Source organism: Salvelinus fontinalis, chromosome 25 (genome assembly GCF_029448725.1).
Source record: "Salvelinus fontinalis isolate EN_2023a chromosome 25, ASM2944872v1, whole genome shotgun sequence".
Lineage (NCBI taxonomy): Eukaryota > Metazoa > Chordata > Actinopteri > Salmoniformes > Salmonidae > Salvelinus > Salvelinus fontinalis.
In genome coordinates this window covers 20,241,944-20,256,058 of record NC_074689.1, presented here as the reverse complement: position 1 = coordinate 20,256,058, position 14,115 = coordinate 20,241,944, and the positions used below count along the sequence as shown (strand labels likewise).

The 14,115-nt window shown below is 49.8% G+C and overlaps 1 protein-coding gene across 2 annotated transcripts in view; it reads right to left on the bottom strand.

Moving 5' to 3' along the window:
- LOC129822965 (catenin delta-2-like) overlaps nt 1–14,115 on the bottom strand; it is a 379,787-nt gene that overhangs the window by 250,127 nt on the left and 115,545 nt on the right. For both annotated transcript variants that reach the window (XM_055881562.1, XM_055881564.1), the window contains one exon: nt 8,154–8,269. In XM_055881562.1, the coding sequence (XP_055737537.1) occupies nt 8,154–8,269 (116 nt within the window). The remainder of the gene's footprint in view (nt 1–8,153; nt 8,270–14,115) is intronic.

Here is a 14,115-nt window from a genome sequence, read left to right as displayed (position 1 = left end):
CTGGGAATCCCCACACAACCCCTCTCCATTCCCATGGAAGTAAGAGCATTGGATGGGCACTCTTTTGGCAGAGTCACCCACACCACTTGTCCCATTAACCGGAGAGTTTCGGGTAATCACAGTGAGTTTATGCAGTTCCTGGTCATTGGATCCCCTCATGCACCTGTAGTTTTGTGGTTTTCCTGGCTCCAGAGGCACAATCCCCTGATTGACTGGGCTACTGGTTCTATCATGGGTTGGATCACGTTTTGCCATGGGCATTGCCTGCCCTGGGATGTCTTCCTGTGGGCTTGGGAAAATCCCCGGACCTCTCCGCCATTCCCGCGGAATACCAGGACCTCCAGGAGGTTTTCAGCAAGACCCGTGCCACCGCGCTTCCTCCACATCAGCCGTATGACTGCGCCATCTACCTTCTTCCAGGCACAACACCGCCTCAGGGGTGGCTTTATTCCCTGTCAGGTCCGGAGACCAAGGCGATGGAGACATATATTGAGGACTCTCTGGCTGCAGGGGGTATCCATCCTTCTGCCTCCCCCGCTGAAGCAGGGTTCCTCTTTGTGGAGAAGAAGGACAAAACCCTGCGTCCGTGTATCGACTACCGGGCCTGAATGACATCACGGTTAAAAACTGTTACACGCTTCCACTCAATGCCTCAACGTCGGAGTGGGGGCTGTTCTGTCCCAGGGTTCGGCCCAAGACCAAAAGCTGCATTCTTGCGCTTTCCTCTCCCATCGACTCAACCCCACGGACAGGAATTATGACATGGGCAACCGGGAACTTCTGGCGGTGAAGATGGAGGGGGTGGAACACCCATTCATAGAATGGATGGATCATAAGAACCTGCAATATCTCAGCACCACCAAGTGCCTCAACTCCAGGCAAGCTCGATGGGCCCTGCTATTCACCTGATTTAACTTCACCATCACGTACTGCCCAGGATCCAAGAATGTGAAGCCGGATATGCTGTCACACCTCTATTGCCCCACTGCTACACCATCGGTCCCCCGAGACCATACTCCCTACCTCTTGTCTCGCGGCTGCACTCATCTGAGGTATAGAGAACCGGGTCACCCCCTCAGGCCTGCTATCCTGGCTCCCGTCAGACCCTTGCCTTTGTATGACAACACTTTTGGTGGCCCACCTTGGTTTCTGACATCTCTGCGTTTGTCGCCGTGTGCACCGTGTGTGTCCAGAATAAGACTCCACGGCAAGCTCCGGGTGGCCTCCTTCAACCACTTCCCTTCCCTCACCGCCCCTGGTCACATATATCCCTGGACTTCATCACTGGTCTCCACACGTCTGATGGCAACACGGTTATCCTTACCGTGGACCGGTTTTCCAAAGCTGACCACTTCATCTCTCTCCCCAAGCTACCCTCAGCCAAGGACACGGCCCAGCTCATGGTGCAGCATGTCTTCCAGACCCATGGACTTCCGGTGGGCATGGTCTCCGACCAAGGTCCCCAGTTCTGGAAGGCGTTCCGCACGCTCATTGGGTCGTCGGCCAGCCTGTCCTCAGGGTTCCACCCGCAGTCTAACGGCCAGTCGGAGCAAGCCAATCAGGACCTGGAGATGACTCTTTGCTGCCTGGTCTCCACCTAAACCAGCACCTGGAGCCAGCAGCTGTGTGGGTAGAGTACGCCTGCAACACCCTCCCTTGCTCGGCAACTGGTCTCTCGCCTTTTGAGTGCTCCCTGGGATATCAGCCCCTGCTCATCCCGGAGCAAGAGGTCAGCATACCCTCGGCCCAGATGTTCATCCGCCGCTATCACCTGGAAGAGAGCCCGGTCGGCTTTTCTCAAGACCACCTCCAGGTATCGACGACAGGCAGACCGCCACTGAACCCCGGCTCTCTATTATTGTCTCGGGCAGAGGGTATGGCTGTCCACTCGGGATCTTCCCCTCCGGGTAGAGTCCCGCAAACTGTCCCCCTGTTTTAATCGGCCCTTTCCCCATCTCCAAGATCCTTAGCCCCTCTGCTGTTCGTCTTTGTTGCCCCGTACCCTCTGTATACATCCCACTTCTCATGTGTCTAAGATTAAACCTATGTCTCACAGCCCGTTGTCTCCTGTTACCAGGGCCACCCCTCTCCCCCGTCTCATAGACGCCAACCGGCGTACACGGTGAGGCGCCTCCTGAAGGTTCGGCCGCAGGGCAGGGGATTCCAGTACCTGGTTGACTGAGAGGGTTATGGCCCGGAGGAGAGGTGCTGGGTCCCCGCTAGGAACATCCTGGACACAGCCCTCATTGCTGTCACACCCTGATCCGTTTCACCTGTCTTTGTGCTTGTCTCCACCCCCCTCCAGGTGTCACCCATCTTCGCATTATCCCCTGTGTATTTATACCTGTGTTCTCTGTTTGTCTGTTGCCAGTTCGTCTTGTCAGGTCTTACCAGCGTTCTTTCCCGCCTTCCTGTTTCTCTAGTTCTGTTTCTATTTTTTCCCGGTTCTGAACATTCTGCCTGCCCTGACCCTGACCCTGAGCCTGCCGTTCTGTACCTGCCTGACTCTGACCTGATTACGAACCTCTGCCTGCCCTAGCCCCGAGCCTGCTTGCCGTCCTGTACTTGCCAGACACTGACCTGATCACGAACCTCTGCCTGCCCTCAAACTGCCCTTTGCCTGCATCGTGTTTCTAATAAATCTTCTGAGAACTGTTCTATTCGCCTCCCGTGTCTGCATCTGGGTCATATCCTGAGTCGTGATACTGGGTGTGTCCCGCCACAGATGGCTGGCCAGTGTCCTCAGCCCAGAGAGCCGTCTGTGGAGATGCCTGAACAACTTTATGAAGCAGAACACTCCTGAGGAGAGACAGGGCGGCACCTCGAGAAGACACACACACACATACATTATATCTACACACAACACACACATTGTCCTGCCTTATCATTCTTCCCAACAAGAAGACCGTAATGGTCCAAAATGATTTCCACTAATATTACAAATGAAACACACTAGATATATAATAGATAATAAAATGGTTTCATTTTCATCTTCACACGTTTCAGTCATTTAGATCTATTTCTAGCCCTGGTCTTTCTGTGAGCTCAGATGAAGGAGTGAGAGATGGTTTCTGACAGAAGGAAGACAGTGTCTGCATCCCAAATAGCACCCTTTTCTCTATATAGTGCACTACATTTAAATCAGAGCCCTACGGGACTACTGAAAAAGTAGTGCACTATGTAGGGAATAGGGTGCCATTTGGGATGCAGTCTGGGAAAGGTTAGAGAAGTCTCCCTGAATACAGCGGAATCTCTGATCAGCCACACACTAACATTACATCTGTTAATATCCAGACTGAGATATTGAGTTGGATGGGTTATAAAGCCTCGTCTGCATCTAATAAAATGCTCCTGTCACTCACAGAATACCAGCTGCCAAGCCTCATCTGAGCAGACATGCCAGGGAGACATCAAACAAACACACACACACACACACACACACAAACACACACACACTGACACCTGCAACATCCACATCCACACACGCACGCTCACACAACACGCATACACATAACCCCCACACACACTGTTAGTGATTAGACAAAGCTTAGCAAGGCGAAGCCGTCACATATGGGGAGTAATCACATTATTACACAGGCAGTAGCGCAGACGGCAATCACAATATCGCACAGGCAGCTAGGAGAACGACTGCCAGCTGGGTTGGTCCTCAGCCAGGCCTGATGTGTGGACTAGAATCGAGGCTACAAACACACACACATTCAATGCACACATAGACACAAACACATACACACACATTCAAGCTCCTGCATACACACAATACACATGCAAACACACACATACACAGTCCTGGAGAGATGACACATACAGGCTCAGTGTTCAACATGAGATTAACACACAGAATGCAGATCAGGCTAAGTCCATAGAACATGATATGCTTCACTCACTAGTTTCTCTGACAGAAGATTGGCTAGCAGTAGGCCAATCAGCTGACCTTACCAATGACTGGTTATGGTGTTATGTCATTGGTCAAAGCTGGCCCCAGAACCTCCCAAATATTACTGTATCTTAACCAGAGGCATGAGAGTTTGATAAGAACATATTTAAGATACTTATTTTCCAATGTTTTCCATCCATCCTTCTGCCTTGCCAGCCAGCCATCTGGGAGTTCTGTTCTTAGACAATGAGGACCCCCTGGAGTGGATCTGAATTTATTAGAGTACATCTCTGCTTTTGACATGGGAGCCCACAATGTCTGAGTTTGGAACACACACACACACACATTCGTATGCATGCACAAACACACACAGTTTGGCAGCAGTGTTAGGGGCGCCCAACCAATTGTGCTATGTGTTTTTTTCGCAATATTTGTAACTCATTTTGTACGTAATGTTTCTGCCACCGTATCTTATGGCAAAAAAGAGCTTCTGGATATCAGGACAGTGATCACTCACCTCGGATTAGACAAAGATTTTTTCTTCAACAAGCAGGACGCACGGGATATACTGCTAACACCCGACAACGCCAACATCCCCATTATTGGCAAGAGGAAGAGACGCAGGTACAGAGGACACAGAGCAGGGTGCCTCGTAAAGATCCGCAGAAGGCGAGTAGGAAAGCTGCCGTTACCGTCAATATTACTCACCAACGTGCAATCTTTGGACAATGAATTAGACAAGGTACGATCACGAATATCCTACCAACGGGACATCAAAAACTGTAATATCTTATGTTTCACGGAATCGTGGCTGAATGACGACATGGATATTCAGCTAGCGGGATATACACTGCACCGGCAAGATAAAACAGCACACTCCTGTAAGACAAGGGGGGGGGGCGGTCTGTGCATATTTGTAAACAACAAATGATGCAGCTGGTGCAGCTAGATTTTGCTCGCCTGAAGTTGAGTATCTTATGATAAACTGCAGACCACACTATTTGCCAAGAGAGTCTTCAGCTATACTTTTCGTGGCTGTTTATTTACCACCACAGACGGATGCTGGCACTAAGACCGCACTCAGTCAGCTGTATAAGGAAATAAGCAAACAGGAAACCGCTCACCCAGAGGCGGCGCTTATAGTGGCCGGAGACTTTAATGCAGGGAAACTTAAATCAGTTCTACCTAATTTCTATCAATATGTTAAATGTGCAACCAGAGGGAAAAAAATTCTAGATCACCTGTACTCCACACACAGAGACGCTTACAAAGCTCTCCCTCGCCCCCCATTTGGTAAATCTGACCAAAATTCTATCCTCCTGATTCCTGCTTACAAGTAAATATTGAAGCAGGAAGCACCAGTGACTCGGTCTATAAAAAAGTGGTCAGATGAAGCAGATGCTAAACTACAGGACTGTTTTGCTATCACAGACTGGAACATGTTCCGGGATTCTTCCGATTGCATTGAGGAGTACACCACATCAGTCACTGGATTTATCAATAAGTGCTTAGAGGACGTTGTCCCCACAGTGACTGTACGTACATACCCCAACCAGAAGCCATGGATTACAGGCAACATTCGCTTATAAGAAATCCTGCTATGCCCTCCGACAAACCATTAAACAGGCAAAGCCTCAATACAGGGCTAAGATTGAATCGTACTACACCGGCTCCGATGCTCATCTTATGTGGCAGCGCTTGCAAACTATTACAGACTACAAAGGGAAGCACAGCCGTGAGCTGCCCGGTGTCACGAGCCTACCAGACGAGCTAAATCACTTCTATTCTCACCTTGAGGCAAGCAACACCGAGGCACGCATGAGAGCATCAGCTGTTCTGGACGAATGTGTGATCACACTCTCCGTAGCCGATGTGACTAAGACCTTTAAACAGGTCAACATTCACAAGGCTGCGGGGTCAGACGGATTACCACGACGTGTGCTCTGGGCATTTGCTGACCAACTGGCAGGTGTCTTCACTGACATTTTCAACATGTCCCTGATTGAGTCTGTAATATCAACATGTTTCAAGCAGACCACCATAGTCCCTGTGCCCAAGAACACTAAGGCAACCTGCTTAAATGACTACAGACCCGTAGCACTCACGTCCGTAGCCATGAAGGCTGGTAATGGCTCACATCAACACCATTATCCCAGAAACCCTAGACCCACTCCAATTTGCATACCGCCCAAACAGATCCACAGATGATGCAATCTCTATTGCACTCCAAACTCCACACACATGAGAATGTTATTCATTGACTACAGCTCAGCGTTCAACACCATAGTACCCTCAAAGCTCATCACTAAGCTAAGGATCCTGGGACTAAACACCTCCCTCCGCAACTGGATCCTGGACTTCCTGACGGGCCGCCCCCAGGTGGTGAGGGTAGGTAGCAACACATCTGCTACGCTGATACTCAACACTGGAGCCCCTCAGGGGTGTGTGCTCAGTCCCCTCCTGTACTCCCTGTTCACACACGACTGTGTGGCCAGGCACGACTCAAACACCATCATTAAGTTTGCAGACGACACAACAGTGGTAGGCCTGATCACCGACAACGATGAGACAGCCTACAGGGAGGAGGCCAGCCACCCCAGTCATAGACTGTTCTCTCTACTACCGCATGGCAAGCGGTACCGGAGTGCCAAGTCTAGGATCAAAATACCTTTTACCCCAAAGCCATCCTGAACAGGTAATCAAATGGATATCCGGACAATTTGCATTGTGTGTACCCCCCCCCCCAACCCCTCTATTACGCTGCTGCTACTCTCTGTTTATCATATATGCATAGTTACTTTAACCATACCTACTTGTACATACTACCTCAATCAGCCCGACTAACCGGTGCCTGTATAAAGCTTCGCTACTGTTATAGCCTCAATACTGTATATAGCCTTGCTACTGTTATTTTTCACTGTCATTTTTACTGTTGTTTTTACTTCTGTTGATTTTCATTTCTTTACTTATCTATTGTTCGCCTAATACCTTCTTTTTTTTTTACTTGTAAGTAAGCATTTCACTGTAAGGTCTACACCTGTTGTATTCGGCGCACTTGACAAATAAACTTTGATTTTGTTTGTTAACAGTCAGAAGAGTCAAACTTCAACCCTCTACTATTAAATCAAATTGTATTTGTCACATGCGCAGAATACAACAGGTGTAGACCTTACAGTGAAATGCTTACTTACAAGCCCTTAACAATGCAGTTTTAAGAAAATACCTAAAAAAAAGTAAGAGATAAGAATAACAATAATTAAAGAGCAGCAGTAAATAACAATTAGGCCTATATACAGGGGGTACCGGTACAGAGCCAATATGGTACAGAGCCAGGGGGCACCGGTATCACCTCTCCTTCTATCTCTATCTCTGAATATGTAACGTGTAATAATGTAATGCATCATTATCTGCATTGTCTACGAAGCAGAGGGAGACACCTGAAGCTGCCACACACACACAGTCTGAATTTAGTACCGCTCCATTCCACTGTCTCCGAATCAGAGCTGTTAGCATACAGAAGCTAACTCTCATGCTAATCACATACTGACGTCCTCTCCTCTGCCCCCCTCCTCCCTCCTTCCTTCATTCTCCTACCTCCCTCTTTTCATTAGGAGCTTTTTCTCGTCTTCTGAAAACCATTTGCCAATAGTTTTGGCATCCCAAGGTCATACTCATAATTGGCAAACATAATTTAACTGTTTTTGGACAATCTAGGGCCGTGGTTGTACTAATGTACTAATTAATTAACAAATTAACACTGGAACATTAAAGTACGCTCCCATGATGACAGTTAGTGTGTGCGCGCATGCACACACACATACACACATGTACAAACACACACACAGGACAAACTAATTATCCTCTCAGCTCATTTTAAGGTGTCAAAGAGTCAGAGGGTGTCACAGATTAATGTGTCCCCCTGGGAGAATACTTATAAAGAGAGTTCCACCCTGGGAGCTAGCTGGCCATTCTACACACACAACCCCCCTCCCCAACACACACACACACACACACACACACACACACACACACAAACACCCACGCACGCACACACACAGGAAAAACGAATTATCCTCTCAGCTCATTTTAAGGTGTCAAAGAGTCAGAGGGTGTCACAGATTAATGTGTCCCCCTGAGAGAATACTTATAAAGAGAGTTCCACCCTGGGAGCTAGCTGGCCATTCCACACACACAACCCCCCTATCCCAAAACACTCACATACACACCACACACACACACACACAGACAGGTGTGTTACCTGATACTGCTCATACTTCCACCAGTCTCAGAGCCCAGCTTGCATCTCTCCAACTGGGTGGCTACAATCTGTCTTTCTGCCTCCAGCTCACGGGTCAGTCTCTCAAACTGCAGCTCCTACAGGGGAGAGAGATAGGGAGAGATACACACAGATGAAAACCTCTAAAACCTTTTTTGTGGGGGGTAGTAAAACCTTTTTTGTGGGGGGTAGGGGGTTCTACTAAGCTAACATATGTAATTGTTTTGTGGTCATACCATGGATCATTTAGCTATTTAATTTAGAATTTTAGGTCCCCCTGTATGTATAAAAACATGAATTCAAATTAATTGATAAATTGATAAAATGTTACATTTGACCTTTACAACTCTAGCCCATAGAAACGCATTGAATAACACATTCATCAATGGCCAAAAAAATGGATACATTTTTTAAATTAAGGTTTTGAAGTGTCTTTCCTCTAGGCACAAAAAACCTCCATACTTCAATTAATTTGTATGGGTTACCTTTAGGTCATAGAGCAAATCTAAGAACACCATCGTGTTTGTGGGAGTCTCCCCTTTCCATAGTGGGGTCATATTCGATTGTAGCCCAGTTTGCACGCTACAGACAGAAGTTGGCACGTCGGCGGTACCAACTTCAGACGAGTCCAGGGGGGCTTTTGGAGGTCGTAGAACAAAACAGAGAATACCATCAGGTTCGTAAGTGTCTCATCTTTCCATAGAGTGGACATATTAGTTAGTAGCCAAACAGTTCGGACACTACAGACGTTTTTGTGAGAAGACCAATTTTCGTGAAGTCTCCTGGTCTGACAAACAACGCTTTAGCTCTGTCACTAGGCAGATGCAGTGTATTGAGACACAGCACATGCAAAAAAACAGATATTTCTGTAACGGGCTTCTTCCATCTCTTCATCCGAAGAGGAGTAGCAAGGATTGGACCAAAGTGCAGCGCGGCTAGTGTTCAACATGTTTAATAAAATAAGTGAAACACTACAAACAACATACAAAATAACAAAATGTGCAGAAACCGAGACAGACCTATCTGGTGCAGATAATCACAGAGACAGGAAACAAACACCCACAAAATCCCAACACAAAACAAGCCTCCTATATATGAGTCTCAATCAGAGACAACGACTACCATCTGTCTCTGATTGAGAACCCACACTAGGCTGACATAGAAACAGACAAACTAGACACACAACATAGAATTCCCACCCAGCTCACGTCCTGACCAATTAAACACATACAAAACAACAGAAAACAGGTCAGGAACGTGACAGAACCCCCCCTCAAGGTGCGAACTCCGGGCGCACCCCTAAAACTCAAGGGGAGGGTCTGGGTGGGCATCTGTCCGCGGTGGCGGGTCTGGCGGTGGACGAGGGCACCACTCCACCATTGTCTTTGTCCACCTCCTTAGCGCCCCTTGAGTGGCGACCCTCGCCCCCGACCATGGTCCAGGAACCTTCACCAACTCCCCTCTACAATAGAGGAGACAACTCAGGACAGAGAGGTAGTTCAGGACAAAGAGGTATCTCAGGACAGAGAGGTAGCCCAGGACAGAGAGGTAGCTCAGGACAGAGAGGTAGCCCAGGACAGAGAGGTAGCTCCGGACTGAGTGGCAGCTACGGACTGAGTGGCAGCTCATGACTGGAAGGCAGCTCATGACTGGAAGGCAGCTCATGACTGGAAGGCAGCTCATGACTGGAAGGCAGCTCATAACTGGAGGGCAGCTCATGACTGGAGGGCAGCTCATGACTGGAGGGCAGCTCATGACTGGAGGGCAGCTCATGACTGGAGGGCAGCTCATGACTGGAGGGGAGGGCAGCTCATGACTGTAGGGCAGCTCATGACTGGAGGGGAGGGCAGCTCATGACTGTAGGGCAGCTCTGGCAGCTCCTGACTGGCTGGCGTCTCTGGCAGCTCCTGACTGGCTGGCGGCTCTGGCGGCTCCTGACTGGCTGGCGGCTCTGGCGGCTCCTGACTGGCTGGCGGCTCTGGCGGCTCCTGACTGGCTGGCGGCTCTGGCGGCTCCTGACTGGCTGGCGGCTCTGGCGGCTCCTGACTGGCTGGCGGCTCTGGCGGCTCCTGACTGGCTGGCGGCTCTGGCGGCTCCTGACTGGCTGGCGGCTCTGGCGGCTCCTGACTGGCTGGCGGCTCTGGCGGCTCCTGACTGGCTGGCGGCTCTGGCGGCTCCTGACTGGCTGGCGGCTCTGGCGGCTCCTGACTGGCTGGCGGCTCTGGCGGCTCCTGACTGGCTGGCGGCTCTGGCGGCTCCTGACTGGCTGGCGGCTCTGGCGGCTCCTGACTGGCTGGCGGCTCTGGCGGCTCCTGACTGGCGGGCGGCTCTGGCGGCTCCTGACTGACGGACGGCTCTGGCGGCTCCTGACTGACGGACGGCTCTAATGGCTCGGGACAGACAGACGGCGCTGGGCAGACGGATGGCTCAGACGGCACTGGGCAGACGGATGGCTCAGACGGCGCTGGGCAGACGGATGGCTCAGACGGCGCTGGGCAGACGGGCAGTTCAAGCACCGCTGGGCAGACGGCAGACTCTGGCCGGCTGAGACGCACTATAGGCCTGATGCGTGGTGCCGGAACTGGAGGTACCGGGCTGAGGGCACGCACCTCAGGGCGAGTGCGGGGAGGAGGAACAGGGCTCTGGAGATGCGCTGGAAGCCTGGTGGGTGGTGTAGGCACTGGTGGTACTGGGCTGGGGCGGGAAGGTGGCGCCGGATATACCGGACCGTAAAGGAGGACACGCGCTCTTGAGCACCGAGCCTCTCCAACCTTACCAGGTTGAATGGTCCCCGTAGCCCTGCCAGTGCGGCGAGGTGGAATAGCCCGCACTGGGCTATGCAGGCGAACCAGGGACACCACCTGTAAGGCTGGTGCCATGTACGCCGGCCCGAGGAGACGTACTGGAGGCCAGATACGTTGGGCCGGCTTCATGACATCCAGCTCGATGCCCAAACTAGCCCTCCCAGTGCGGCAAGGTGGAATAGCCCGCACTGGGCTAAGCACGCGTACTGGGGACACCGTGCGCTTTACCGCATAACACGGTGTCTGACCAGTACGACGCCCTCTCACTCCACGGTAGGCACAGGGGAGTTGGCTCAGGTATCCAACCCGGCTTTGCCACACTCCCCTTTAGCCCCCCCCCCCCCAAGAAATTTTTGGGTGAGCCTCTCGGGTTTCCAGCCACTCTGCCTTGCAAGCGCCTCATAATGCCGCCTCTCCGCTTTTGATGCCTCCAGCTCCGCTTTGGGACGGCGACACTCCTCTGGCTCTGTCCAGGGTCCCTCTCCGTCCAGAATCTCCTCCCATGTCCATTCCTCCTTGTACTGCTGCTGCTGTTGCTGCTGCCCGTTGCCACGCTGCTTGGTCCGGGTTTGGTGGGTGTTTCTGTAACGGGCTTCTTCCATCTCTTCATCCGAAGAGGAGTAGCAAGGATTGGACCAAAGTGCAGCGCGGCTAGTGTTCAACATGTTTAATAAAATAACAAGTGAAACACTACAAACAACATACAAAATAACAAAATGTGCAGAAACCGAGACAGACCTATCTGGTGCAGATGATCACAGAGACAGGAAACAAACACCCACAAAATCCCAACACAAAACAAGCCTCCTATATATATGAGTCTCAATCAGAGACAACGACTACCATCTGTCTCTGATTGAGAACCCACACTAGGCTGACATAGAAACAGACAAACTAGACACACAACATAGAATTCCCACCCAGCTCACGTCCTGACCAACTAAACACATACAAAACAACAGAAAACAGGTCAGGAAAGTGACAATTTCTGGCTTAAACTGACGGATTGCGATGAGGAGTTTGTTATTATGTTAATTAGATTGACACGCGGGTGCGTCAATAGACTCTTAATTATTATTACACAGATCCAGCACCCAGTACTGCACACAGATAGACACATACCATAGCTCACAGGTCATTCTTGACCATGTAAGGGCTTTTCTACTCGGAAAGTCTTCAATGGGAGTATTGCGTCCGAATGTGTGTCTGTGCATGTGTGTGGATTGCAGCAGCTGATGCATTAGGTGGTTAAGTGGCTTAATGGTGGTTCTTCATATCAGTCTCCAAAGCCATCATCTCCAACCCAGACTGATGAGGCTCACAGAGGAGACCGACCTGTGTGTGTGTGTGTGTGTGTGTGTGTGTGTGTGTGTGTGTGTGTGTGTGTGTGTGTGTGTGTGTGTGTGTGTGTGTGTGTGTGTGTGTGTGTGTGTGTATTCGGTTTAATCACGGCCAGAAGCGGATCGATAGTACACTGATCTCTACGCCTGTGACAGGGTTTGTGCGTATGTGTGTGTATGTGTGTGTATGTGTGAAATAGATTTTTGAAAGCCATTTGGGCGGGTGAATGAGTTGATCCCCAGCCACAATCTGAAATCTCACCCCCACCCCAAATCCTTTTTCTTCCTCCCGACCCCAACACATCAGCCCAGTACACCCCCAGCTCAAATCCCTATCCTCCACTACCCCTCATCTCCTCTCCCCTGTCCTTTCACCAACTCTCCTATGCTTTCCTCTCTACAGCTCTGCTCTCTCATCCCTCTATTCTCTCCCGTCTTTCCACCATTCCTCACCTCCCCTCTACTTTCCTCTGTTCCTCAAACTACAAGCAAAAACAAAGCTCAAAATGCAATCAGACCAGAAATAAACAATTATTCCAAATCTTAACTCTCCTACTAACATCAGTCAGGAAAAGTGTCAAACTAAAAGCACTTGATCCCCCTCAAATCTCAGACACAAACAACGTCCTTAGCCTAGATTTATCAGCACATGCACCATAGGCATGAGTTTAGAAAAGTCCTCTGTGAACTGCGCGACCCTGCCGTCACGTCTGTGTGTGAGTTTGTATGTGTGTGTGCGTGCACACGAAAGAGAACAGGTTTGAATTCCAACACACTTTGTGAGTAACGTAAAGGTGTGTGTCTACCAGACCTGAATAGAACAGCAGAACAACTAGCCACAAAGGTCACTATAGCATCAGTAGAATCCCCCAGAAACCCCTCTTACATCGCTCATCAGCCCAGTGACTCCTCCAACACACACACGCTCACGTGCGCACGTACGTGCACCAAACAGACACACACACATACAAGTTCACAGCTTTTTTCACAGCAAAAGGAGTAGAGAAGTGTTTGGAAATGGTAAGTGCATTTGGGGTGAAATTACAGTTGAATGTGTTTGAGATGAAGACTAAATTGTCGATGTTTCTGTTTATAAACCTAAATCTGGTGTCCCTGTGCGTGGTAATAGAGTCCTTTAATTCGTCCTATTTCCCATTCAGGACAGAGTCCCCCTGGTGTTAGGTCATCAGAGTAAAGTGGTCAATCTGCAGCTAATAACAGACGGTTTTGGGACAGAGAGAGAGAGTGTGTGAGTCCATTAAAATGATAAGTGACCTTCTGCTTTAAAGCTGCCCTAATCAGAGAGAGAGAGAGAGACATGGATGAGAGAGAGAGAGACATGGATGAGAGAGAGAGAGACATGGATGAGAGAGAGAGAGAGAGAGAGAGAGAGAGAGAGAGAGAGAGAGAGAGAGAGAGAGAGAGAGAGAGAGAGAGAGAGAGAGAGGAGAGAGAGAGAGAGAGAGAGAGAGAGAGATGAGAGAGAGAGAGAGAGAGAGAGAGAGAGAGAGAGAGAGAGAGAGAGAGAGAGAGAGAGAGAGAGGACTTGCTCTCATGCATAAAAAACACTGTGAATGAGATCATTTCCTCTTGTTCCTCTCCTGCACTCTTCCTCTGCTCCCTCCACTGTCTTCTTGTGTGTAGTTATATAGGTTTCAAGCCCTTGACCACTTGAATCAGGTGAGCTAGTTCCGGGCTAGCTCAGAATTGTGAAATGTCTGGGGGTCTCCGAGGAGAGGTTTGAAAACCATTAAAAGACTAGCCGTAGACACTTTTGAGGTTTTGTTTTGCTTCACGTTA